The 27,240-nt window shown below is 44.0% G+C and overlaps 1 protein-coding gene across 1 annotated transcript; it reads left to right on the forward strand.

The window, feature by feature from the left end:
- The first annotated feature begins 4,312 nt into the window (after nt 1–4,312).
- On the forward strand, nt 4,313–27,205 carry ggcx (gamma-glutamyl carboxylase). Its single transcript, XM_088624261.1, has 15 exons — nt 4,313–4,532; nt 5,577–5,813; nt 8,340–8,498; nt 8,694–8,859; nt 9,982–10,060; nt 10,441–10,547; nt 10,835–10,998; nt 11,294–11,571; nt 13,593–13,724; nt 14,561–14,712; nt 15,741–15,910; nt 17,067–17,197; nt 18,283–18,430; nt 19,576–19,771; nt 21,747–27,205. The coding sequence occupies exons 1-15, from the start codon at nt 4,502–4,504 to the stop codon at nt 21,901–21,903; spliced, it is 2,307 nt and encodes a 768-aa protein (XP_088480387.1). The 5' UTR covers nt 4,313–4,501; the 3' UTR covers nt 21,904–27,205.
- Nucleotides 27,206–27,240: the final 35 nt, after the last annotated feature.

Genomic DNA, 27,240 nt, shown 5'->3' on the forward strand with positions numbered 1-27,240 from the left:
GTCAGTGGACAGCTGACAAACCCATCTGAAAGGAAGGACAAGGTAAGAACTGGGGGAAAACTCAAGGTAAATTTTTTTCCTACTCCCTTTCCCATTCCCCACACATCAGCTCATGATCCATTCCATTCCCATCCGTTACCCATACGGAAACGATCCTTCATTCCACAATCTGTATTCTGGATCCACCACCCATACTCCGTGTCTCATCGTCTCTACTCTCCTACGTCTCCCCCTGCGGTGATGAGGAGCTCCATTCCCACTGTTCTTGTCTGGATAAAGACAGAATCTCAGTGCTGGGGCTGATAGAAGAGATCTTCCATCCAAAACCCCCAGGGATCAGAAGGGCGAGAGCATTTCGAGCCTGACCGAGAAGCCATGAGAAAATCTCTTTCAGTGGGTGAAGTTCTGTATCTTTTAAGTAAAACAATATGAGATTAGTTTCATTGAATCTCTTTTCTAGATTTCTACTATGGCAGCACAACTCAGAGCCAAGAGACGCTACGGTACTGTATCATTTGTTTTTTCAAGATGGTTCGAAGACTGTTGTTTTAAATCTCTGCAACTGACAGGGGGGTTAGGCAGCTTGTCTATGAGGAATGACTCTTGACGACCATTAGTTGAACAAAATCAAGCCTCCACCCTGTGCTGATATTGATCGCAGAGGAGGAAGAGGCAATTTATCAGTCTGAATCCCATTTATTGTGCTAGGTAAAGAAATCCCAGCTTATTCTGGTTTTGGGAAATGCGAGGATTTTTCCCTGTCTCTTGTTCCACTGACATGTCCTGGGATGGCGGTTTGGCTGTGTAGTGGTATAGGCGTGGTGTGTAGGCAGGCTTCAGAATGGTGCGCTTGATCAGGGAGAGGAGCCATTGTGGGATTCTTTACCAGATGGGCGTTGGCAGCTTCCTCTGCAGTGAGGACGCGACCTTTGACACTTTCACAGCTGCTACTTAGCAACAGTGGAGCGCAATCCTGCACCGTCCCCCTGAGACAGTGCGACAGTTTATCTCTTCTCCCTGGGGGTTTCTGATTTCTGGCTCCAGGGAAAAACAAATTTCCTTTTTTTTCTACTTGACCTCAACTAGAACCTGAAAGCAGCTTGACAAATTATTGCTTAAATGTGGGCATCTCGCTCAACCATACAGCAAGAGCCCCACTTCAGCTAAAATAACCCATGTCAGATGCAGCTGTAGCTGAGGATTGTATTTGGGGTCATGTTCGTGGTCTGAACGTGCAGGAATTCTTAGGCAGGTAGTGCTTTATGAATAGCAAGAAGTAATATAATGACTCGAGGAATATTTTTAAAAAGCAAAACAAGCAATGACTTCGAAAAGTAGGCTTTCAGCTCAAAATGTTTAGAAACCCTATCTACAGACGCAGACATAGTGTAGAAGACCCAGAAATTGTTCTCTCTGTTTGGGGCTTGTGTTCAGGCTACCAGCACGCCTGAAAGCACAAGCAGGGCAGGTAAAGGAGCTATTCATTCTAACGGTGGTGTAAGATAGCAGCCAGCCCAGTCAACACGAGTGTAGCGCTATGTTGGCTCTCATTAAAAGCTGGTTGAAACTTCCTCTAATTTATTCATGAATGCCAGGGGTCCTCTGTGTCCTGTGAGTCAGCGTCCTGTGTACCACTCACTGTCCCGGTATAAGGACTGCGAGACGAGGGGCACCACTCCCATTGATCTCATTTTCAAATGAAGCCATTCATTGCCATGTGATAGTCAACACCATTCCCATATTTAACAACTAAGATAAGCATTGTTAACTTTCAGTAGTTAGTTAACTAGCTTTGTTTAACCTTGCAGTTCTACTATTATCAAATTCTTAACATACAGTATTTACCTGTAATATATTAATTTTATTCTGCTAAATTGAAGGCACCTTCGATTCATGCTGCGGTCCTGCCTGTTGTTCTGATTAAAGCATGGTTTTACTCTTGCCTGTGACTCCTGGGGATGGAAGGTGCCGTTGCAATGTCTTGTGTCTTGGCTACATGGCTGGGAGCTCTCCTTGCGCTCTGTGGGCAGAACCCCAGAGGTACATGCCAGTGGGAGCGGCAGAGTCAGAGTGCAGGAGAGCCTGTTCATACCCAACTCTTGCCCAGGACTCCATTGTGCTTGATCTAACCATGTGAATCTGCTGCTGCCCATGGTGGAGCCAAGCACCCTGGAGAGCTGTGAGCAATTTCCTCCTCTCCTCCCCTTTCCAGCCTTGTGCTTCATTGCAGGAGACTCCAGCAATCTGTTCAGGTGCTGGGACATGAAAGCCTTCAGCACTGTAAAAAACCAACCCCTGCCCCCAGAGAATAGTTTCTTTTCCCCAATCGTTACAACATTTTTCTTTATTACAGTTGATGGAAATATGTTTTTACTGGCAGAAATGCCTGAAACTGAAAAAAAAAAAACCCAACATAAAATCAAACTTGTCTTTAAAACCCAGCCTGTGTGTCGTCTGTTTTTTTGTACACGACAGTGTCTTTTGAAAGGTAATGTAGTGGCTCAGAGCCACACCCTTGTAGCTCTGTCTGCACAGTGCATCTCCGCCCTGCTTAGCGCCAATAAAATACCCAGCTGTTTAAGTGGGCACACGTGTAAACTGCTTTGGATAAAAGTGTATGCCAAAAATTCATAAGCCTCTTCACTTAGAATTGTATTCAGTGGTGGTCAACATCCCACAGAAATAATATCTTAGCCTTAAAACAATTTGAAAGAAGTGGAATGATTCTTGGACTCAAGGGATTGTAATATATGAGCAGGATAAGGGAATTCAATCTAATCAGTCTAGAACAAAGGATATTAAGAGGACATCTGATCTAAGTACCGTATAGAAGATCTCAAGTGCTATAGATAGGGTTAAGCCAGATCAGAGGACCATTTCCCCCTCAGTAGTGAGACAAGGACATGGAGAACAGGAAATGCAACAATTCTGACATCTGACATCATGAACAAGGTTCCCAACCAGGTGGGTGAAGTCCAGACTCCGGGCACTTTTGAGAGGTCTATTCAGAGAAACGGGCGGATATTTATAAGCGTCTACAAAACCATTAAGAGTCACAGTCACAGCTTCACAAACTTAGAATACGTACAATATGTTAAAGGTAGGTGATATCTCGCATTCCTGTAACTGAAAATCAGTTATCTTCATACCTAAATGAACATTAAGAAACATCTATTAAATACATCCAATGAATTTTCAATCACAATGTATTCTATATTGTACTATATACTGTACAGCCTTTAGCATATACAGTATATTGTAACGCATACGGCCTCCATTGCTTGTGAGAGCTGGCTTACCAGAGCGGTGACATCACCGCCCTTCCCTGTGGATAGCAGGGACCGCAGCCGCCGGGCTAGCGAAAGATTTCCCTTTGGCTCAAGAGGCTGGGTCCCTGTTTAGTGACACCAGAAACCCGGGTTCGACTCCCCGACGGTGGGGGGTCGACCTGATGCGGCAGCAGCGAGGGCACCCATGTGAACCCCGAAGCGCTACAATATGTAACGTAGCTCCCCTAAATCACTAACTGTACTAATAGGAGGCTATTTTAGGAATCTTTCTGATAGGTTTAATAAATTAAGATGATTCTCGTTCGAGGTATTCAATTATTACATCACAGTGGATTTTAATTTATCCGTGCTGACGATCACTGGCGTTAAATAAAACTGGAATTTGGGAGATAAATTCTTATTAAAGCCGAGATGGAGGAAATGCGCTCCAACCGACTTACAACAATCAATATTTGAATTCCACACTATATCTAAAAAGTGACAGGTTTCCCGCCTGTCACGTCACAAATGTTCATATATAATGAGACATATCAAGCAATACATGCATAATCTGTTCCTTTTAAATATTAAGCAAACACAATATTAGCCTATTGGTAATCTGTTTTTATTATGTGATGCATATTACTTTGATGGAAAAATAAAATTAATAAGACCTAAAGCTTTAATGTTCCAGTCTCGTGGTATGAAACAAAATTCAATTTACACGAGAGATCTTCGGAAAATCGACTTAATCGGTATACAGTAGCTATCTTTAGTATTTTACGGTAATTTTGTCCTGTCTGGGATTTCCAGCGCTGCATTTATCAAGTAAGAAAAGAAAAGGATTCGTGCTTAAATGTACAAACAGTTGCAAGAAGCAATGCTATACAAAAATGCCGAAATACAGATAACTCCACTAACTCAGTTTTTCTTTCTCTAAAAAAATCCTTTGCCGGCTATTGCCACATATCACCAAAGGCACCAGCATAGTGTCGTAAAATAAAGTGTCTGCTGAAACGTGTGGCATTTTACGACATTCCAGGTTCCTTTCCGGTGAGCCTGCTGGTTATGTGAAGTTTTTGGGATAGTGTTTACGTGTCCGCCAGACAGGGGGTTGGGACTGAGCGTGAATTTAAAGGGAGGATTTTAAATTCTCGGTAATTCCATCCAGTTTCTAGTTAAGCTGGACAGGAGGTCTGCGGCGATAAAGTAATCGTTTGGTAACTCCCGACATGGAGACACCGGGGCATGACAGCTCTGCAGGTAGAGTGCTCACCGTACACTGCGTGCATTTTACGCTTTTAAGATTATACATTGAAAAGCTGTAAAAAATCCGAATAAGAGAAAGAGCGAATTTCTTTGAGCATGTGTGATTCTAAACGCGGTAGAACTGATCTTATGCGTTTGGATGAGATGATTGTGGTCATTCATTAAATGAGTTGTATTTGAGCTGAAAATAAAAAATAAAAACCGAGTTGTGTATTGTCTGGTCTTAAAGCTATAGCTGGTACAGGGTGCTGAATTTGGACAGCATAAAAGTGTGATTTGCGATGAACTGTTTCTGTAGTCTGCATTTAAAACAATTACCCCGGTGAGATGCGTGTCAAGGATCACAAGTTAGAATAAACTACTGATTTTTTTGTCAATTTGAATTATGCAGCTCTCTACTTTTAAAATTATGAATAAAAACTTCCGACTTGGCTCAGGACGTGAGCGGTGCGTGGTACACTTGCACGTCTCACCGTTGTGCTGTTAATTATGCAACTTCAGCTTTCAAACATAAAATGTTTAGATCGGTATCAGGAATAACACATAACTGAAGCGAGCAATCTCCATTCACTTATTTCACAGCAAGCCATTCAAGTCCGTTTTACTTATATCTTTGCTGTAAGAAAATGGGATTCGCGCTGAAAATGTGCTGTGAAATAAAAATTGCACTGAATAAAATCTATTTTTCTCCAGACAATAATTAGCTTTTTGTTGTACCAGTTTGACCAGTCTTAGCAGGACTGGAAGCCAGTAGTGGTTCAGCACCAGACCTTGCTATTATGCATTTGCAAGATTCTGGAAGGAGCAATTGTCTGATATATCGGTTCACAGCCAAATGTATCGATTCATCGGACTATTGAATCGGTTCACAGCCGAATGTATCGATCGGTGAGACCACATGAATGGATACATTCAGCTGTGAACTGAATCAGTGGCCTGATGACTCGATACATGGAGCTGAAGAGCTGTAATTGGACTAGAGTGAAGACCCCACTGATGCTCCTGGCAAACTGAGCCTCTCGCTGTCTTCTCCCACAGGGGCCCCCTACATCCAGGCCTCCGCGCGGAAGAGGCGGAGGCTGGACCGTGACGATGGGAACCCCAAGAAGACCCCGGCCCCCGAAGGGCGGAAAGGCAGTCCTCCTCCTCAACAGAGCAGAATGAAGCGCCTCTTGGGGTTCGAGAAAGAGGACCTGTCCTCCTGGCACAGGCTGGTGTGCCTGCTGAACAGGCCCACTGACCCAGCATCCCTGGGAGTGTTCAGGTTCCTCTTTGGTGAGAGAGGGCTGTGTCCTCGTGGGCGAGGGTGGAGAACGGGGAGGGGGGCAGGGGCGAGACTGCAGAGGGGTTACACAATGTTTACTCTATAAAACGTCAGTGATCCGGTCGATTGGTCAGCATTATTTGAGTTTAAAGGGATCGGGTGCTTCTTAGCAAGCCATTCAAAGCTCTGGTATGTGTTTTGTAAAAAGCATTATATCATATCATCAATGATGTATAGAGTCTGCGAAATTGCAATCTGCCAGATTTCCGAAGATCTTAGATAAAGGTTGTCATAGAAATGAGTGTAAAAGTGGTAAAAATCACCACCTGTTAAAAACAATTCTCCAGTTTCTCTCATCCACAGTAAATAGGCCACACTCTGTTGCTCCTGAAATTGAGCCTTTCATTTGTTCCTGAGAAGGCTAGAACTTAAAACTTGTTTTTTTTTTGTTCCCAGCATAATCCACTTTTCTTCTCGCTTCCTGTGAAAAGATTTAAGTGTGCTACACTTCTGCAAAAAAAATTGTAATAATTAAATTTTCCTGCTTACATGATTGCACTTTATAGATCTCACTGCACTCTGGACAGATAAACTCAAAGTGGTCATAGTAGGCACCAAAGATGAAGCAAAAGCTCAGGCGACCTAGATGCTAATTAACACGCATATAGCAGGGTTCAGTGTATAACAGATTGCACTGGGAAGATTCCTACATGTTGTGCACAGAGCTGTGTTGGTGCAGTTTTAAACTCTGTGGTGCTTTTTGGTTGGCCGTCTGACCAAGTTGTAGGATGTGGTCAACCACTGGCTGCTGATCAGCTATGTGAAGAGGCCTGTCCCTTGGAGAATGTCGTGCTGGTGGTGCAGTGCAGAGGATAGAGTGGGAGTGATTACCCTGAGTCAGGTTGCCTCTCCCTTGCCTTTCTGTTTGTGTGGTGCTGTACGTGCCAGTCTGAAGCTTAGGATTTTACCTCCTTATGCACTTGGGTCCTGGTTATCTTGCTGGCGGGCCATGCAAAAAGATTCTGGACTCCAGTGTTTGCACACCTGGCTAGGATTTGTATGTCAATCTGCTGCTTTCAGCTCCAATTTTAATAGGAAGCTAGAGAAGAGAAATAAAAAGTCTGCAGTTCAGGTTGTGTCGGCAGAAGGCTTGGTATTCCTCAGTCAGTACTACAAGTACAAATATTTAACAACAAAAAGTGTGAAGCTGGAAAAATACTGTAAACGTGTGTGATCTCTTTATTGAAGTTCATTGAATGTCTTGGTCAATAAATGTATTATCCGTCTAAATGTCTCTTTTGATGCCTCTGCTTTCTAACAGGGTGAAAAAACCGTATCTATTCAGATACATGCACAAAGTGTTTAATAAACCAGCTGTAGTGTATAGTCTCCCATTGAGAGGGGGAAAACAGATTTATATTTTAGTCCTGTTCTTCTTCATCACCGACATTCTGCTTCTTTCTCATTCCCTTCGACCTCTGTGAAGGATCCCTAATTTATTCCTCCCCGGCATGTGTTAATGTGTCATTAGAAACAGTCTAAAGGAGCTGTTCAGCCCCGAGAAGCACCCTTTCTGTAACGGCATATCCTCTGTCGCCTGCCGCCTTTCAGCAGAAAAGGCCCCTTTTGTCCCACTTACCCTGGGGACTGTGGGGGTCCTGGGTTACACTTTCCTGCCAGTGTGGCCGTGCCTGCAGTGGAGTTGACATGTCTGTTTGCTTTGTTGTTGTGGAGATTGTGTAACCCGCTGGGACTGTGACTGTCAAAGGTCGCTGCACTGAAGATTACGCTTATCACAAATCTGTTGAGCTTTGTTTGGGTACCTGAGGTCTGTCAAATGGTTGTTGCGGAGGGCGAAAGTACTTTTATTAAGTCAAATGAATAGAATAAAATAGCAGATATGAATTGGGATCTTAGCTGGATATCCTCTTGTACTGCCTCTCTCTGCTTTTATCTTTGCACGTCACAAGCTAACTTTAAATGTACATTTTTTATAATCCCTAAGTGACAGATAATTGTAATAAGAAAATATTTTCTCTACCTTTTTCTTCAGTTGAATGAATGACCAGAGAAACTACTGATCAGGGATGTGATGTGTACCTGTTCTCTTTTGTTTTTGAAAGGGCAGTCACCGTGATCTTGAAGCTTATTTGTTTTAAGAATACCAAATCTAGTTTTCATCTAGTGTGTATCTGCATCACTCATTTCTCACACCATAGCTACATCTGCAGCTATAATCCTGCAGCCTAAGCCACTGCATTTCTGCCTATGCTGGGATTGATCAAAGTTAAGATGCTGTTATGCGATCTGTTATTACTGTGGTCACGAAAGACTTCATAATCCACAGGATCTGAAGATTGCACTCTGTGTGTTGACCTTAAGGGTTTGACTATGCAGCTATGTCAGTTAAGGTTTCTTTGGTTGTAGTGTCAAAGTTATGGATATTTGCTGCTTTGTACAAAATCTAAAAATGAACACTGGACTAGGTGGTGGTTTTGTTCAGTGTCTAGGATTGTCTCTGTGTTTGTCCTTGCCAGGCCTGCTGATGGTGGTGGATATCCCCCAGGAGAGGGGCCTCAGTCACCTGGACTTTAAGTACCTGGATGGGGCGCCAGTGTGCCGTTTTCCCCTCTTCAACTTCCTGAAGCCTCTGCCTCTGGACTGGATGTACCTCCTCTATGTCATCATGCTGTTCGGTATGGAGAGGTGGCTTGTGCTGCAAATAATAATCCTTATTAACTAGCAATGTAAAAATGCTGTAGGAAAGTAAAGACTTGCTGACCCCTGGTAGACCCCAAAGCTGCTGGACAATGTTCACGTTTTGCTTAGTTTACCCAGTGTGACTTGAGCTCATGTTGGCGTGTCTGTCCTCTCCCACTCCCCGCTGCCAGGAGCTCTTGGAATCATGCTGGGCTGCTTCTATCGCCTGTCCTGCCTGATGTTTATCAGCACCTACTGGTACATCTTCTTCTTGGACAAGACCACCTGGAACAACCACTCCTACCTATACGGGCTCATTGGCTTCCAGCTCACCCTCATGGACGCCAATCGCTACTGGTGGGTAATAACCCTGCACAAGCATGTGGGTAATATCACACTGAGAGACATGATAAGCAGTGACGTGTGCTGTGGGTCTGAAGGGGCATCACCTCTGAAGTTATTCATAAGAACATATACAAGAGAGGGGCAATTCAACCCATCCAGCCCATTTCTGAAATGGTTCAGTTCAGTGTACGACAGTCCTTTTTATCCAGGGGTGTATTTTTTTGTGCTTCTCTGGACTAATTGCAGAGAAGCAGTATCATTGTTGTAACATTGGGACCAAAATTGAACATGATATTTTAAACGTTGTCTTACTAGTGCACTGTACAATTTTAACAAAACCTCCCTTGTTTTAGATTCTGTGCTTTTAAGTATATATCCTAACATGTATGCTTTCTTATTGCTTTTCAGCATTGTCTAGAATATGTTAACAATGTTTAAACATTAACTGCTAAGTATTTCTCATAAGTAGGATCTTTGAGTAAGGTTTCTGATTTAGTACCTGTATATTTGTTACAATCTTGTAATACTCTGTCGAAGTGAACACTTATCTCCCATGTGTTTGTCCAGTACTGAATTTATTCAAAACATTTTGGGATTTAATTTGCTGCTTCTAGAGTGTTTGCTTATCCTTCTATTTTGGTAAAATCTGCAAATTTAACTATTTTACTCCAATGTCTAGATCATTGATATACATGAACAAGAGCAGTGGCCCTAGTACAGATACCTGCGGTACTCCACTAATTATATTATGTCTGTATTTTATCATAACTATTTCTCAGTACAAACTCACATTTCCCCAGATGCTTACTGCAGGTCATTTGAGAATTAAATTCCTTAAAGTGTTACTTCCTTAAAATTAATTTAAGGAATGATTATTATTGTTATTAATGCTTAATGATCAGCTTGATCAAAATATAGATGTCCAACAGGATAGCTGATCAGCGATACCTGTTATAACAAGGTACAGTATAACAATCATGTGTGAGGTAAAAAGGGAGTTTGGAACCTGTACTTTTTCTGTGTGTTTTAAACTGAGATGTGGTGTAATGGGGATTGGTGGATTTACCTCAGAAGTTCTAGTCACATGGAGATGCTGCACAGACTCTAATCAGTTTCTTAAACCCCGTTGTAAAGGTCTATCGATGGGCTGAGGAACCCTAAGAAGAGGAACGCTGATGTGCCCTTGTGGAACTACACTGTGCTCAGGGCCCAGGTCAGTCACACAGTAACTTTACTTTACATGGTGTACTTTATGACCCTTCAGTGACATGACAGGCTTACCCCATGCCTGTGCCATTTACTACTGCCCTGCATCAATGTTATTTTTGAGAGAGCATGAGCTAAACTCTGTAGCCTTTCACTGGGTTATAGTTGAAGGTCTAATTAACAACACTAGTCGATTTGGGGGAAAAAGTATAAATGTATCAAAAAGGTGGACATCCTCTGCTATGGAAACAGCTATGGTTCAATTAAAGAAGTTCATATTGCATTGCAGGCAGATTAAATATTCATTCCTACTACTATTCAGTTTAATTTTTGTCTAGTTTGCTTGGTTAATCATTTTCTTAAAACGTCTTCTTTGCTATTGTGCAGATTTTCATAGTGTACTTCATTGCTGGGATCAAGAAGCTGGATTCTGATTGGGTAGGAGGATATTCCATGGGCTACCTCTCACATCACTGGCTGTTTGATCCGTTCAAGTGAGTTGTGCCTCTGTGTCTTTAGGGTGAAAGAGCATGCTGTTAGCACATGATGACTCTGGAGCACAGGTTGTTTTGAAGGATTGTAAACCAGCCCTTTATAAGACCTTGATTTTGCCCATTTGACATGAAGCTTGGTCCTATCTGTCTGTCAGTCAATCAGTCATTTATATTATTATGCCCATCATTTGATAAGATTCTTGAGGCACTTAGCATTCCCAATTATTTGTACAGATGGCACAGTATGCACAGACGTAACAAGTTCTGCTTGTGTGTGCCTGCTGCAGACTGGTGTTGTCGGAGGAGATGACCAGTCTAATCGTTGTCCACGGCGGGGGGTTGGTCCTGGACCTGTCGGCTGGATATCTGCTCTTTTTTGATGCCACACGGCCCATCGCCATGTTTTTCGTCACCTACTTCCACTCCATGAACTCCCAGCTGTTCAGCATCGGTGAGCCCTCTCCCTTGCCCAGCAGGAACCCTGGCACAAAAAGACGAACAGCCTTGACAAAAAGGGCAGCTTTTCATCATGCAGGGCCTGATGCAGACGCACCTGTACCACAGATGAAATAGCTGAAAGCTTGACCGTAACCATGGGATCTCACTTTCATAAACCAGGACTCTGCGATTAGAACTTTATCTTCTCAAGTTGTTATATTAGAGATCAGAGAACATAATGGTGTTGCTCTGTTTTTTGCACTCTTGCTCGGTACCCTCTTTCAGTCCTGTGCCTTTGTGTCTTTAAGGAATGTTTCCCTACGCCATGATGGCTACCTCTCCACTCTTCTGCTATGCCGACTGGCCTCGTCGGTTCTTCGCCCGCTTCCCATCATGCCTGAGGGTGCTCCTGCCCCCCATCACGCCTCCTCCCCAGCCCAGCACTTCCTGTGTGTACCCCAAGTCTTCCTCCGACTCTGCCAGCGCCCCCGCCAAACCCAGCCGCCGCCACACGCTGGGCACCCTCTTCACCCTCCTCTACATCACTGAGCAGCTCTTCATGCCCTACTCCCATTTCATCACACAGGTAGGCCACCGTGCGCCATGGTGCCTTTCCTCCGGGCTAAAATAATAATAATAATAATTGCTTACACTTATATAGCGCTTTTTCTGGACACTCCACTCAAAGCGCTTTACAGGTAATGGGAACTCCCCTCCACCACCACCAATGTGCAGCATCCACCTGGATGATGCGACGGCAGCCATAGTGCGCCAGAACGCTCACCACACATCAGCTATTAGTGGGGAGGAGAGCAGAGAGCCAATTCATAGATGGGGATTATTAGGAGGCCATGATTGGTAAGGGCCAATGGGAAATTTGGCCAGGACGCCGGGGTTACACCCCTACTCTTTTCGAGAAACGCCCTGGGATTTTTAATGACCACAGAGAGTCAGGACCTCGGTTTTATGTCTCATCCAAAGGACGGTGCCTGTTTACAGTATAGTGTCCCCGTCACTATTCTGGGGCATTAGGACCTACATGGACCACAGGGTGAGCACCCCCTGCTGGTCCCACTAACACCTCTTCCAGCAGCAACCTTAGTTTTTCCCCAGGAGGTCTCCCATCCAGGTACTGACCAGGCTCACACCTGCTTAGCTTCAGTGGGTCGCCAGTTGTGAGTTGCAGGGTGATATGCTGCTGGTGAAATGCCATAGTGAAAAAAATGAAAGATCATCCAGGGCTGGTCTTACTGCACACACACTAGTGCCATTTTCCATGCAGATAACGTAAAAGCAGGCAGTTCTATAAAAGTTGCTGAAAATCTTTTTAGCGGTCTTCTTAAATTTTTGATGCAATATAATTTTACCACCCTCCGATTTTAAAGGTAGATGCATGTAGTGTGCAACCAAGAGTAACCCTGTAACTCTTCACTCAGTGAGCAATGTGAGAGTCTGATCATATCAGCTATGTGCAAACATTTGGAAACAAAGAGATACCCTTCAGGACCAAACTTGTTAAGACTGTTTGGAATGTGGGGGGAAAAAACAATACTTGGAAAACTTAGATGTTTACCTTTGATACCAGCAGCCATATCACCCTGCAACTCACAACTGGCAGCCTACTGAAGCTCAGCAGGGTTGAGCCTGGCCTGGTTAGTACCTGTGTAGGAGACCTCCTGGGAAAGCTAAGGTTGCTGCTGGAAGTGGTGTTAGTGGGACCAGTAAGAAGCACTCGCCCAATGATCTGTGTGATCTGTTCCTCATGACCCAGTATAGTGATGGGGAAACTATACTGTAAAAAAGATGCTGTTGTTTGGATGAGATGGAAAACCAAGTTCCTGACTCTCCATGGTCATTAAATATCCTAGGGCATTTCTCGAAAAGAGTAAGAGTGTTACCCTGGCATCCTGGCCAGAATGTCCCGTTGGTCTTCTACCAATCATGGGCATCTAATAATCTTTATGAACTTGCTTAATCACTCTGTTCTCCTCCCCACTGATAGCTGGTGTGTGGTGAGTGTACTGGCTCACTATGGCTGCCGTCACATCATCCAGGTGGGGCTGCACACTGCTGGTGGTGGAGGAGAGTCCCCATTACCTGTAAAGCACTTTGAGTGGAGTGTCCAGAAAAACGCTTTATAAGGATTATTTTTATTATTGTTTTATTCAGCTCAGTTCTCAATTCCCAATAACCGAGCCTGGATTCCCCCAGAACAGAAACATGATTTAAACAATGGGGATCTTATCGATGATAATTTTCTATGTTACTATAAGAGTAAAAAGCTTTGTGTTGCACTTTGTCAAGCTTTGCCCAGCTATAGCAGTTGTGCTAAAATACTACTATATGTTTTAACTGTAAAAACAGACGAAGGACAGAAATAAGGGCCAGGTTGCACCAGTACACGTGCATTATAAGGTGATCCTCAGTAAACTGAAAGGAACTGAGCACTGATTGCACAGGTGACTGTGGAATTATTTGACTGTGGATTTAAGCATGAAAGCAAGGTGTGGGGCTTTGGAGGGAATGTTTTTTTTTTCGGTAGAGGCCTTGTCTTTTTCTCGCCTTGCCCTCACTTGGCTGGTCTGCGTTCTGTGTGTTGCGACTCAGGGCTACAATAACTTGACCAATGGGCTGTACGGGTACTCCTGGGACATGATGGTCCACTCGCGCTCTCACCAGCACGTCAAGATCACCTACCGCGATGGGAAGACTGGAGAGATTGGTTACCTCAACCCTGGGGTGAGAGACTGCCAGCACCCTCCTCCTCCTCCGTCAGACGCGTTCTTTCATTATTCCCCCACTGGGACCCCGTGCACACACATAAAAGCTGAGCATGGTGGATGCCTGTGAAGATTCCCACAAAAAACGGCCATGAAGCCCATAGAGCCAAAACTGTGATGGGCTTTCTGTGTGGGAACTACAGCTGTAGACAAATGTTTGCCAAAGACACACTTGGTTATTTCTAAAGAATTAGCTGTTTCCTTTGAAGCGCATGTCATAATACAATTTGATTTGTGCGTGTGCACTCATATACTAACACAACACAAGCAAAGCTGGGGAAAAGAGCCAGAACAGATTGGCTTCGTGGAACCAAGAGTAAATCTACACATTAAAGATTTTAGTGAAAAGGTGAAGATCTGCTTTTGAAAATGCCTCAGAGTCTTAATCTTCAGTTAACAGATCTCGGATTCAGAGTTTACCACTTTTATGTAGGACAGTATATGGAACTACTATGTAGGATATTAAAGTGATTTTCACCCTAATTTCAAAATCACTAGATGAGTTTAATGTTGGACTGTGTAAATTGTATTTCATATTCTTAAAAAAACAGTTTCCACAATAATTTATTTGTTAAATAAGTTACAAACTGTTACTGTAATTCATTGGCATATCCCGAATGTCATAGTGGAACTGCACACTTACAGAGCCTTCGTTGTTTTCTGATACTTTATTGTGGTAAAGAATGAGAGGGAAGCTCTTTGCACTGTGGTGTGTGTTCTGTCACTCGCACAGAGGTGTGAATATGCACTAGTGTGGTCCATACTAGCTCAAGGCCTGCTCTCTGCTGCCCCCAGGTGTTCACCCAGAGCCGGCGCTGGAAGGACCATGGGGACATGCTGAAGCAGTATGCCACCTGCTTGAGTCAGCAGCTCCTGAACTACAACATCTCGGAACCTGAGATCTACTTCGACATCTGGGTGTCCATCAACGAGCGCTTCCAGCAGAGGTACACCCTGAATGGTTGGGAAAGAAGGTGCACCTGTCCTTGTCTCTGATTGGTGGCCCTGTTCATAGAGGCCTGTCCTATCTTAACCAGGGATGCACCACTGCGCACAGAGCTATTGACAATGGGTACAAATGACTGTCCCTAAAGAATTGAGTGAGAAGGTCTGTCAAAGTTACCCCCTGTGACACTGCCAAAATGGTGTGGAAGCAGGATATCAGATAGGTGGCTCTTGGATCTCGCACAAATGAAATGAAAAGTAGAATAATGAGCTTTATTTAGTTTAGGAGTGACTAAAGCCTGTCTCTGGTGGAACATTAACTGCACTGTTTTGGAGTCTCTCCCTACATGTAGGAAGTGGGACAGCTAAGCTGCTTACCCACCTGAAATGCAATCCTCTAAGTTATAGTTGCAAGATTCAACAAGTGGATCATTTCTCCAGTCACTCCTGGCCCACTTCCCCCCTGGAGCTGCGCCCAACTGAATATCCGTTCTCTGAGCCAGACGGTTCATGTGGAGCATTCACTTCCGGGTCTTTCTCACATGACTACAGGTCATCAGCTGAAAGGTCACGTGACAGAGGGTGGAAATCATTCTCAACAGCCTTCTGGGGGATGTAGTTGAGGCAGTGATCTCCATCTTGCCTCTTCCTACATGACAGTGTCTGATAGATTCACCCATGCTGCTTGCAGTAGGCTATTGAAAGTTATCCAAGATAGATGCAGAGGGTAAATTTAGCTACCTCGCTTTAGCAGAAGATATTCAAACTGTCTGCTTTAAGTATTTAAGCAATTCAAAGGGTGGGAGACTATCAGCTGCTGCAAGCCAGGTCCTTATACAGATTACAGGATGGGTTTGACCGAATACACATTGTGTTCTTTTCCAGCTGTGGCTGAGTTCGCCGTGTAAATGCAGAGAGATAACATGCATTTGTTATTCAAAATGGGTAGCCACTAATGTACATGTTAGTAAGCACCAACAGTTCATGTAGTGAATTTGTTTAAAATGTTTTTTGTTCTCTGTCGCACAAGGATTTTTGATCCCCGCGTGGACATAGTGAAAGCTGACTGGTCCCCTTTCCGCCCAACCCCTTGGCTCATGCCCTTGCTGGTTGACCTTTCACCCTGGAGGACCAAATTGCTGGAGATTGAGAACACGCTCGACAACCAGACGGAGGTGGTCTTCATCGCCGACTTCCCAGGTGCGGCTGTGCTTCATCGCCTCCCCTTGATGCTGACATTTAGGGACGAATTGAAAGATGTGTTAGCAAATATAGGGAGAGTTTTTGTCGGGCAAGAAGTTCATGGTTCAGTTCAATTTAGAATGGAACAATACTGCTTTTTGGATTCCATTAGGTTTGTAAGATGCAGTAAACTTTTCTGTGTGGGTCTGCTTATACACCAAAATAAATGGGAATGAATAATTTTCAACCACATGAACAATTTGACTATGCATGGTCGTGCACTCTCTCAATGCCTATGGTAACATAATAGAACCCTCAATTAATTTCTCCAGCGCTCACAAACCATCATACACCCTCCTCTCTGTCAGTCTCATGCATGCTGTTACCGTGAGAAGTTCAGGGAAGTCTTGAATGTCTTCTTGGACCGTTTTTGGACTTTGGTTTAGGTTCATACCCTCCCAAAACTGTTTGGTACCAAAACACAAGACACCTGAAAGTGAGAGTGAAGAGGAGAAAGCTTGTAAGGTTATAACCAGCAGACAAAATGGCATCAAACAATGAATTCCCCAGCTTCCAGGTGCAGCAACATCATCTGTTATTCTTCGTCATCTCCATTGTTCATAGTTATTTGTAAATATTTATTATGTTTGCGCTGACTTCAGCCAAAGAGGTACAGCTCTTGCAGTCAACACTCACAGTTTTGCAATGCATGCTGGGGCTTGTGGTGTGTCATACGGTGAACAGCTGTGACAGATGAGTATGTCCTTGGGCCATTAGTCTTTGGCCGAGTCTGAAAAACCAGATGGGGTAGATTTTGAATACCAACCGATTGGACATTCTAAATTGTGTGGATGTGCAATACTCAAGAGTTGGCAGTTCGAGGGTTTTAGAAGAAACAAACATCACCATCCCTGGCATCAACTCCTGACACAGTTCCCCCAGCTGGGAATGCAGGGACAAAAAATATTTTACTGCAGAAAAAAGCATAGCACACTGTGGAGCATAAGCTCGTTTTGCACCTCTGTTATATTCTGATATGAAAGCAATCTCACCTAAGCCTTTTAGGTTCTTCATTAAAAAGGTGCCTGTGGGTTATTTCCATTTGCCCAGTAATGTCCTGATTCTGTGTCACTATTGACCCAGTTTGTTCTCTTGCTGACGTGCTCGCCCGCAGGCCTGCTCCTGGAGAATTTCGTGAGCGAGGACCTGGGGAACACCAGCGTGCAGCTCCTGCAGGGCCAGCTGAGCGTGGAGATCGTGGAGGAGAGGAAGAACTACACTCTGGGGCCCGGGGACAAGATGCAGGTACAGCTGTAGGGTTCCAGGTTCCCTCCGCTGCAGCGCGGCAGCACTTCCTGTCCAGCGCTTCTCTCCCACAATCCTTCACTCATCACGTCAGGTCTGCCCCCTTCTGTCTCTGTCAAAACCCTTATATCGGTCTGCCGATCACCGTGTTTATATGTTCTTGTGCTCTTGAAATACAAGAACAGTTACAAACGACAGGAGGATGTGCAAACCATCTGGCCCATTTGGTTACCAATAGCTAATTAATCCGAAGATCTCACCTAGACGTTCCTTGGAGGAAACCAGGTTATCAGCTCCAACAACATGGCTGTGTACCCACTGGGTAAAGAAATGCCTCCTGTTGTGAGTTTTAGACACACTTTGCTGTAGATTCCACTTGTGCCCTCTGGATTGGGTTTCATGATTAGTTCTGAAGAAGTCCACTGGGTTGCCTTTGTCAGTGCCCTTGCAGATGTTGGATACTTTTATCAATTCCCTTCTAAAATCTTATCTGTTCAGAATTCCAAGTAACAATGGAAGATCCTGGTTCTTATGAATGTGAAGAGGAGACAGCAGCTTCATAATCAGGTGTTCTCTGTCTGCAGCTTTGTGGCCCAGATCTCTCTTGCGTGCAGGATTTGTGATGTAATCCATCTCAGATGCAGGTTTTTGCAGTGGCTGTCTGTAGTCGTACATGTTCTTTAACTGTTCAGAAGCTCTGCACAGGCCAACGTTAGAATGTAAAATGGTTTCATAGAGGCCCCGACCTATCGAAGTGGCTGATACAGGGATGCAGGGCTTATGAAATAATTTCAGGCTGTACTGAAGTTCAGACCATTGTACATGAGCCACAACTGGAAGTCTGTGTTTAATACATAATATTGTTGGGATTTTAGGTAAGATAATCTTCTCTGCGATAACAGATTTTGAGATAAATAAAAATAGTTAAATTTAGCTCTAAAGTACAAAGAACGTTGGGGCTAAAAAACCTGAAATGGATCGCACTGCTAGGCAATGGGAGGCTTGTGGGCTTCCCAGTAAATATTTTGCTTTGAATAATGTCACCTAGACCTTCAACAGGCTGTTCTGCTGTGCGTCCTCCCCAGCTCCCTGCAGGACAGTATCACAAGGTCTACACCATCTCGCCAGAGCCCTCCTGCTACATGTACATCTACGTCAACACCACGGAGACGGCGCTGCAGAAGAATCTCACCCAGCTGTATGAGCTGCAGGAGAGGCTGCGCAACGGCACAGGTGACACAGCAGGGGCAGGATATACGCCACCGCTGCAGTATCCCTGTAGTGTTGGCTCCAGGTGTCTTGTGTTGCTGTTGGGTTGAGGACTCATTCTGTTGTGCCACTAGGTGGCGCTGTGTGTTACCTCCACCATGCATTACCCACTGGATAACAGTAACTAACACCTGATGGGATGCATGCGAGTTTGAGAAACAGGTGGTATCGTCTGAAAACATACAAATATTAAATTAATTGGTGGATATCCTAAAATGAAGAGGACTGCCTTGTCAGTCACTCTCTGCAAAATTGCATTGGCTTATGATGGATGTGATATGAGCCACACACGACCGTTAGGAGTGGATGCAATGACAGTGGGTCTGTACAGTACGTACATGTACCCAAATGTGTCTTATGATGCACTTTAATCAGATTCAGGATTTTAATGTTCCCAGGGACAGTACAGTTTACAGTGTTGCTTTTAATCCATCATTCTGCTGGTTGACACCAGAGGGAGCACTGCCCTGCTTAAAATGTGCAGTTACAGCAGTGAACACCAGAGGTCACTGTGCACCCGGCACCTTGTTGGACTGAGACTTGGAATGCCCTGTCTAGTTACAGTATTATTGACATTTGGTAAAGTGGCCGGCTGACCTCCATTTTGTTCTCAGTCTTCAAGCTACTGCTGTAGTAGGAAGTGCTATGACTGGCATGCTTCATGACATTGAAACCTGCTTCAGACCTACATCTCACATGCTCTAGGAGTGCTGTGTCACTTTCTTCCATCAGTGAAACTAAGGAGCCTGTTTCCAAATTCTGTTATCCAAATGGAACATGTAAAATTCATTTTGTTAAGTTTCAACATATTTTTACTGTGTTTTATGACAGCAGACATTGGAGATATCCATGACATCCACGTGATTACTATTTCACTATAGTACACCATGGTATTCCTGTGACTTGGTGTAGTAGGTCTGATTGAAACCATCTTAAAATGACTGCTAAATCCTGACTGAAGTGTTGCACACGTGTCATTTCTTCCTCAGTAAGCTCTTTCGGTGGAAAGTGCTGTGAAATACGTAACAGTCCTACAGGGGGAGGGATGTAAGCTACAACACTGAGGTGCATGCTGGGAAGTTGACGTACTGTGTGTGTGTCCCGTGCAGAAACGGAGCCCCTTCCTCCAGAGCTGCAGCCCATCCTGAACGGGACAGGGGGAGAGTTGAACGTGACGGACCCCGTGCTCAAGGCGTTCTTACGGCAACAGAAGCACATGGAGGAGAGGCAGAGGCGGCGCAACGCCACCTTGCTGGAGAGGTCCATCCGCTTTTCTCAGAAGAAATACTACATCCTCCGGCGCAGGTCAGCTCCTCCCCCTGTCCCCCTGCCCGATCCATAAGGATGTCAAAGTACATGAAGGTTACAGATGAGAGGAGCAGGGTCCAGACTTCAGGGCGAATCCTCCACTGTTTCCACAGGGGAAGTGAGCAGCACGCTGTTACATTCAGCACACATGATTCTATATCCTTCATTTATACTTGTGACATCACACAACCCACCAGGTAAATTATGCCTTAGTGATTGTCCTTAGGTAGTTCTTGCCTTAGAAAAAAAATTCCCTCTCTTGCAGCCGCTGTCAGAATGAGTTTGCTGGCATTTGCTGTTTGGGAAGGAATCGTCGATAGATTGTGTTGAAAGCGAAGGCCTTGACCTGCTGTTGTGGTGCATTCTGGGATGAATTCCTGCAATGCCCCGGCCATGGAGAAGAGTCTCAGTCAGCCTGGGGATCATTCAGTTCACTGCCTTCATTTCTTTTCTCTCTTCATCGCTGCTGACCTGTATTTTCTGCATTCCTCCCTGTCCCAGCTGTTGCTCGTCACGGTGACTGTATGCTAAGGAGATTTAAAAACGATTAGTCAAAACACTTAAAAGAAAATAAAAACAGCTTGCATGCGTTACATGACCTTGCCTTTAGAGTTCTGAGCATGCTCCGTATCGCTGCAGGGTGCTGAAGTCTTCACCTCCCGGGATCTCGCTTAGCATCGTTGATTTAAATCATGTGCATCGTGCCAGTGGGCATCTACTGGGCCCCATCTACTGGGGCAGCTCTGATTCCCCCCCCCACCTGGGGACAGCTCTGGACAGTGTGTCCTGTAGGTCATGTGCTCCAAGAGTCTGATCCACGTGCTTCCTGAAGGATCGTGGGGAATCAGCTTCATCGACAGGGCTGCATCATTGTGTAGTTTTGTCTGCACACCAATTTATGACGTACCGCGCATTAGGAACAAAGAGCATCTTTTAGGATTTTTTTTTTTCTTGCAAAGTTAAAACGCAGCCCTGTGCAAAGCTTTTCCAGTTTTAACATGTCATTGTTTTTGCTAAAGCAGACAGTTTGGTTTCTGTTTGTGTGGAAGGGCTGGATCTACATCCTCTGAGCTTTGTACCCTTGTTCTTTTTTCCTGTCATGCCCATGTGTAGATAGATACTTTATTGATCCCGTGAGGGAAATTGCAGTGCAACAGCAGCTTAGCACAGGCAACACAGCCACAGTGTAACGAATGATACAATAACAATAATACAATACATACAATACAATCAGTACAGTGAGAAGTGCACTAAGAAGAGTTACTCACAGTCCAGAACATACAAAGAACAAACCAGAACAGAACAGTACACAAAAAAGTCGTATTGCACAATATGACTATAAATATAAATGTATTGCACAGGTCCCTGGCATATATTGCACAAAAACGGTTGTAAACGGGAAAAGAAAAAGAACAGATGTATCAGTTTACTGTTCAGTCCAGAAGCAGGTCACTGTCGATGTTGACTGTGCCCAGACGCAAGGTGGTGGAGGAGGCCCTGTACCTCCTCTCGTTTTGTCAATTCAATTCAAGGTGCTTTATTAGCATGACCGATGGGTACAATCAGTGTTGCCAAAGCAAATGAAAGTAATGATATTTACATTAAACAAAACAAAAAATAAAAGTAAAATAAAATCTACAGACATATAACAGACATTTACAACAAAGACATATTATAAAATATTGACATATACCGTAGGCGGCTGGAGCATTATTGGGAGACAGACTCGCTGTTCTTCAGGCTGTGACAGGAGATCACATACTGGGCTGCCAGTTCAACTGAGTTCCCTCCTCCCTCTCCCAACTTCGGGAATTTCGGGAAGAATGTTTCTCTAATCCCTGAGTATCTGTCACAGTGCAGTAGGAAGTGCACTCTCTCTCCCTTTCCCTCCATCTCCTTTCTCTTCTCCCCCCTCTTTCTCCTTTTCTCTTCACCCGCCTTCACGGCTTTCTCTCTTGGCCTGTCCCCCCAGTTTCCTGATGACGGCCATCGCCCTGCGGAACCTGGCGGTGGGGCTGCCGCCGCTGGAGCAGCTGGCCCAGGAGGTGGCCTACGCCAACCTGAAGGACCCGAGCGGCAGGGAGGGCTCCGGGGCCACCCAGGACGAGGCCGGGCACGGGGAGCTATGAGCTGGGGCGGGGAGACGAGCGGGGAGCCCTGGCCCCCGCAGTCTGGGGGAGTGGGGGGTGGGTGGGGGAATAAGGGGGCGCTGTCCCTTGGCCGTGCAACCAGCTCAGGTCTCATGCATCACAAAGAGGGGTGCGGGGCAGAAGAGGACCAGTGCTTCCTGCCCAGTTAAGCCCTGGCTGTAAAAATCTAACATAAGAAAAAAGAGGAGGATGAGGAGCTCCAGCTGTACAGTCAGCACCCAGGTGCTATTCCCAGCAGTCCCTCGTCCAGGGGACTTGTTGTTCTTTGGGTAACAGAAGCCCACCTGCAGCTCTGGTCATGCTCTCGTTCCGCTGGGACACCGCGGTTCCCTCACAAACACACGAAGGACCCGGGAGAGAAGGGGGAGACATTTCCTGGGCGGAGTCCCTGGCGCAAAGACCAAATTCTCCGACGATTTGCATTCCAGAGGAAAATTTTTGTCAAATCAGTTTTTTTTTTGCTACAGTAAAACTGACGCTGTTCTGAGAACATCACGGGTCTTCAAAAGGATTGCTTCCAGCGCTGCAGTATATTTTTTTTTTATCTGTATTTCTTTTTTTCAGGACTACTGTGTAGCATTTAGGCGGCTGAGTGTGCTCCACCCAGAATTGTGCTCTTTCTTGCCTCGATCCCTTCGGACACCAGCGTGACAGCCAGCTGCACGCTGAAGCTGCTCAGTGAAAAGAGCAAGAGTTTTGCTTTGCTGGGGTGACTCTGGAATCCTTCCCATTGGGGAGTAGTTTTCAAAAACCTTTCCTATTCAGTTTAGATAATAATAATAATAATAATAATAATAATAATAATAATAATAATAAACTTTTATTTTATATAGCGCCTTTAAAGGTGGCAATTTAAAGCGCTTTACAGGATGACAACAACAATAAATAAGAAGAATACACAATTACAATATATAGAGGAGACCATGGATGGTGCTACTAAGGAAAGCAGAGAGGTGAAGAATGGAACCAGTTAAGTAAAGGCTTTTCTGAAGAAGAGGGTTTTGAGTCTGGTAAATGCAAAGTAAATGCAGCTTTCTCCTAAATTCTCTATGCGTGTGCAAGATTTTTTGCAGAATACAAAAATGACCTCTCCTGTTCTATTAGCATCTTTATTATAATTGTGGATTTTAGCTTTTATATAAAAGTCTGATGTTTTTAGCATAAAACTTCTCTAAGTGGTAGTTCAGGCCATTATGACCGAGCCTCAAGAAAGTGGTGGCTGCCTACACATAGCCCAGCAAAGCCAAACCCCTGTTAGGGCAATGAAAGAGATGTTTCGAGTGAGAGAGAAATGTCCTTTAACACACAGGTTAGCGTTGCCCGAGGCAGTTGGAAGACAAGTTAGGCAGCCATTTATTTAATTACTTTGCCTCAGAGAGCACCTGAAAGCATCCTGAGCTGAGCTGCTCCATATGTGTCTCTGAAAGAGAAGACTGGCGGCTATTCCTGTTGGAATCTGCACTGTAAACTGAGCCTACATATTGTCGCACCCTGTGCATGGTACCAAAGCTATTTATGGTTTCTTTTTCAGTCTACTTTTTCTAAAAACATACTGGCCCTTGATGCATTAGCTAATTTAAAACAGACCCTGTGATTCTTTGTGACTTAAGAGAAATGAGATGACGGATTTGCTCAGTATTTGGGTTTGTTAAGGATCTTTTGTCTGTGAATAATCTAAACGCACGTGCAGTTCAGCACTAAGCATTGCCAGAATGCTGGAGTACCTTTCCTAGATCATCCTCAACATCAAATTCGGAATCACAGGGTCAGTGCAAAACTGTAAAAAGGTTTAGCTCTTCCAAACAGTAGCTCCTTCCTGATGCATTACAGACCAGACCTGTTGGGGCATGACAATTTTAGACTCTCAGGAATGTAATATAAGGAGGCCTATGGCTGTGAAAGTCTCATTAGTTTCACCCAGTAGTTTAAGCAAAGCTGAGAACATTATTTTTAGCTTAAACCTGATCGATCTATAGTTATTGGAACAGGTGGAGCAGGTTGGTTGTCTGGGTGTGTCCGATCAAATCACACGCTTGCTCCGTAGAACCTGCTGGGCTTGAGATCATGTCAGGCAGTTGGGAATGTTAATCAGAACCTATTTGCTTCTTAGCCTGCGGCTCTGCAGGTGCTAGGCCTTACTGCCATGAGGTCTGTCTGTTTCATAAGCTCTGTCGAGCAGTTAAAGAGTTATGCTTTTTAAAAGAAATGCACTATATAACACTTGCCTTACACTGCTTTGCAAAAGGAATAGGCAACACCTTATAATGAAAAAGCTCTGTTTCTTATAATTGTATTATTATTACTATTATTATTATTGCTCTTGCTGCTGTTTGACCAAAGCAGTTGCCACCTCTGTGAGCAAGAAAAAAACAGGACTTCTGATAAAATCACGTAGGAGAGTTTGAACTGCTCTGGCTAGGGTTGTCAAGACAAATCTTTTTTTATTGTTTAGTCCTTTTTTTTTTTTCTTCGCTGTGGATAATGCTGGAAGCCCTCTCCCTTTTCTCTGTGCTGAGTGTTTCTTCCACTGTAGCTTCCCCCTGATATTTGAGACATTCCTGACAGCACGCTCTGTGAAACAGCTGCGGTGCCTACAGACTGTGCTGCCTTGTTGAAGCCTGTGAAGGTGTGACCAGGGCCAGTCTCAAATCCATAATGACTTTTGCTTTCTGTTAAATAGATTTCAGCCAGTCATGTCATATATCAATCAAATAGGATTAGTATTTATTCACTTTTTGTTTGAGCAGTCTAAAAATTCCTAAAGACCCAAAACATGCAGGGGAATATGGAGCTTATATTTTCGGCACTAGGAGCAGTGAACCTGTACAAAAACATTCCAGTTTTTTTAGCAGATTCAGAATCACTGGTATTATTTAATACCCTCCCAATGTGGAATTGCCAATTGTGCCTTCCTCTCAGTTCACAGCAACGACCCATGTAGCCACCTGGGGAGAGGGCAGTAAAGCTATCAGGTTCCTCCAGCTTGCCCTTTCAGAAGACCTATCAGCTACTGAGATTTCGCAGTCTGCAGTGACATCTCTACTCCAAGCGCCCATTGGGAGAGAGCCGCGTCCCTCACAGACAACGCTGAACTGCCCTGCTCTCCCTCCAGCAGCACTGAGCTAGTGGACTGGAGGAGAGGCACGTCCCTTGTGGATGTCATCACCAGTTGTGGGAGTCTGGGAAGTCACAGGGCTGGCGTTTACTGGGAGCTGAGACAACACTGACTGACTAATGCACACCCTACCCTTGGTAGCGCTGAGCCAGTTCTGCATTGCCACTTGAGATATCCCCAATCTGAAGCCGCTGATGGCACAGCCCCCTTCAGTTTAAATGTAAGGTTAATCACCACTGAGGGTCTCATACTAACCCCTCTCCACAAAGCCCCACCAAAATAGTTACTGCTATTTATTATTGCTTTTATTTTGGCTGACATTGTAAGTACAGTGTATTGTATTTTGATGTTTTATATTTGTAAAATGCGGTACATTTAGCGTTGTTCTACTTACTAAACCTCCTGTTGGTAAGTCTAGTTGGGTCGTCTGTGCAGAGAATATGGACACTTCTACAAAAGTGCCCTTCTGTGGTAAGGCCTTGAATGTGCTCACAGAAGGGACTGCACGGGCAGTGAGGCAGGCTGCCTGCATTTTGACATCTATAGGTCATCTCATGGTGCAGATTAGAAGACTGCTGAAGTTTCGGGAATAGCTTCCTTCAAGGAGACCAGATGTTAGGTTCTTTTAAAGATAAGTTATTGTACACCGATGTATTTGCAAGGACAGGAACAGAGCCATTTTTTTTTTAAAGATTAAAAATGCTTTTTTGTTATAATTAGCACATTGTTTTGCTCTTTAGATAAGGGACAGAAATATGTTCACAGTGATACATTTTTGTCTATATAACCTCCGTCATAGGGAAATATTTGCGACAGTATTAAAATGATGAATCCGTATGCAATTCAAAACTGTGCGTAGTATTGCTTATTTCTTTTTTCCCCCTGTATGTTCTACCATGATTTGTTTTCCTACTATGAAGTAAGTTGTTTCAAAGTGGCAGTGAGATGGTGTTTCTGGGGGAAAGGTGAAGGACAGGCTTTCCGCTCTGCGAGAAATAAACGCCTTGGCATGCCAGTTTTACCTTCCAGCGTGGCATGGCTTATACTGGGTGTCACAGTGGCAGCAGGCTCATACAGCAAAGGGCTCTTTGAACTGGCATCATTCGATTGCCATGGTCATTTGTGACTGGGAATCTCATTAAGACAGTTAAAGGAGTATTTTAAAAAAAAACGTGGTTAATTATTATCAAAGGGAGTCAGGCCACATTTGTTTATAAAGATCTGTCCATTGGTCTGGAGCCAATGAATGCTGCAGAAAATGCATCCAGACATTTTACAAGAAGGTGGGAATGTATTATATTATGTCACAGTAGGCAAAAGGTAATTCTTACTGATGACTTCAATGAAACACTCAAGGGTACAAGAATACACATACACAAATGTTAAATGGTGCTTTTTAGAAGTTTAATGTTAGTCTTCACAAAACAGATGGATCATTATTATTGGCACGTTTATTCCATTGTGCTCTTCCATCCAAGAGAGAGAACTTATGACACAAAAGTAAACAACATCATATAAACTAAATGGAAATGAAAGGTGCAAAGTGATCTTCTATAGGAATGTTGTATAGAAATTCCATCTCTGCCACTGTAGCCAATCTGAAAACGAACTAATCTGGTTTGTGTTTCGCTGTTGATTCTGAAGACATCCATCAGATTGACTTTGTCAGCACCTTAGGGGACTTTGAATGTTTGAATCGGGTCTCATACTCTTCACAGCTCACAATTAAAAGGTCCCTTTTAGTCAGTCAGTGCAGAACATTCCTTCAAGTTCCATGTAACTGGTTGCTCTTCTCTGGACTGATTCTAGAGCAGCAATATACTATTTTCTATAACTTGGTGACTCAAATTGTACACAATACCTGTTTTAGGGCCTCCCATAGTTTTAACAACAATTCTGGATTTGATTTCTACACTTTCAACCATACATCCTAATATTCTGTTATTAATATTTTACAGATTCCTCACATTGTCTGGAACATCTAAATTATGTTTTAACATAAACATCTAGGTCATTTACTGTAAATAAGCCGCTTTTGTTGCCTGTTAACTAGAAGTAACATTCTGCACTTGACAACAATACTGTAAATGTCATTTTGTTAGATGGTTGCCTAGTTTTGAAATATATCTAAATCTTTCTTAATTAAATTTTGCATTTTCTATGGTGTTTTCATGTGCATCTGTTTTGGTACAACCTGAAAA

This window comes from Lepisosteus platostomus, chromosome 3 (assembly GCF_059453375.1).
Source record: "Lepisosteus platostomus isolate fLepPlt1 chromosome 3, fLepPlt1.hap1, whole genome shotgun sequence".
NCBI lineage: Eukaryota > Metazoa > Chordata > Actinopteri > Semionotiformes > Lepisosteidae > Lepisosteus > Lepisosteus platostomus.

Coding starts and splice junctions, on each gene's coding strand:
- ggcx (XM_088624261.1), top strand. CDS start 4,502: ATGGAGACACCGGGGCATGACAGCTCTGCAG. Junction 15,911..17,066: donor CTTCATCGCCGACTTCCCAG/GTGCGGCTGTGC, acceptor GCTCGCCCGCAG/GCCTGCTCCTGGAGAATTTC. Junction 17,198..18,282: donor GGCCCGGGGACAAGATGCAG/GTACAGCTGTAG, acceptor CGTCCTCCCCAG/CTCCCTGCAGGACAGTATCA.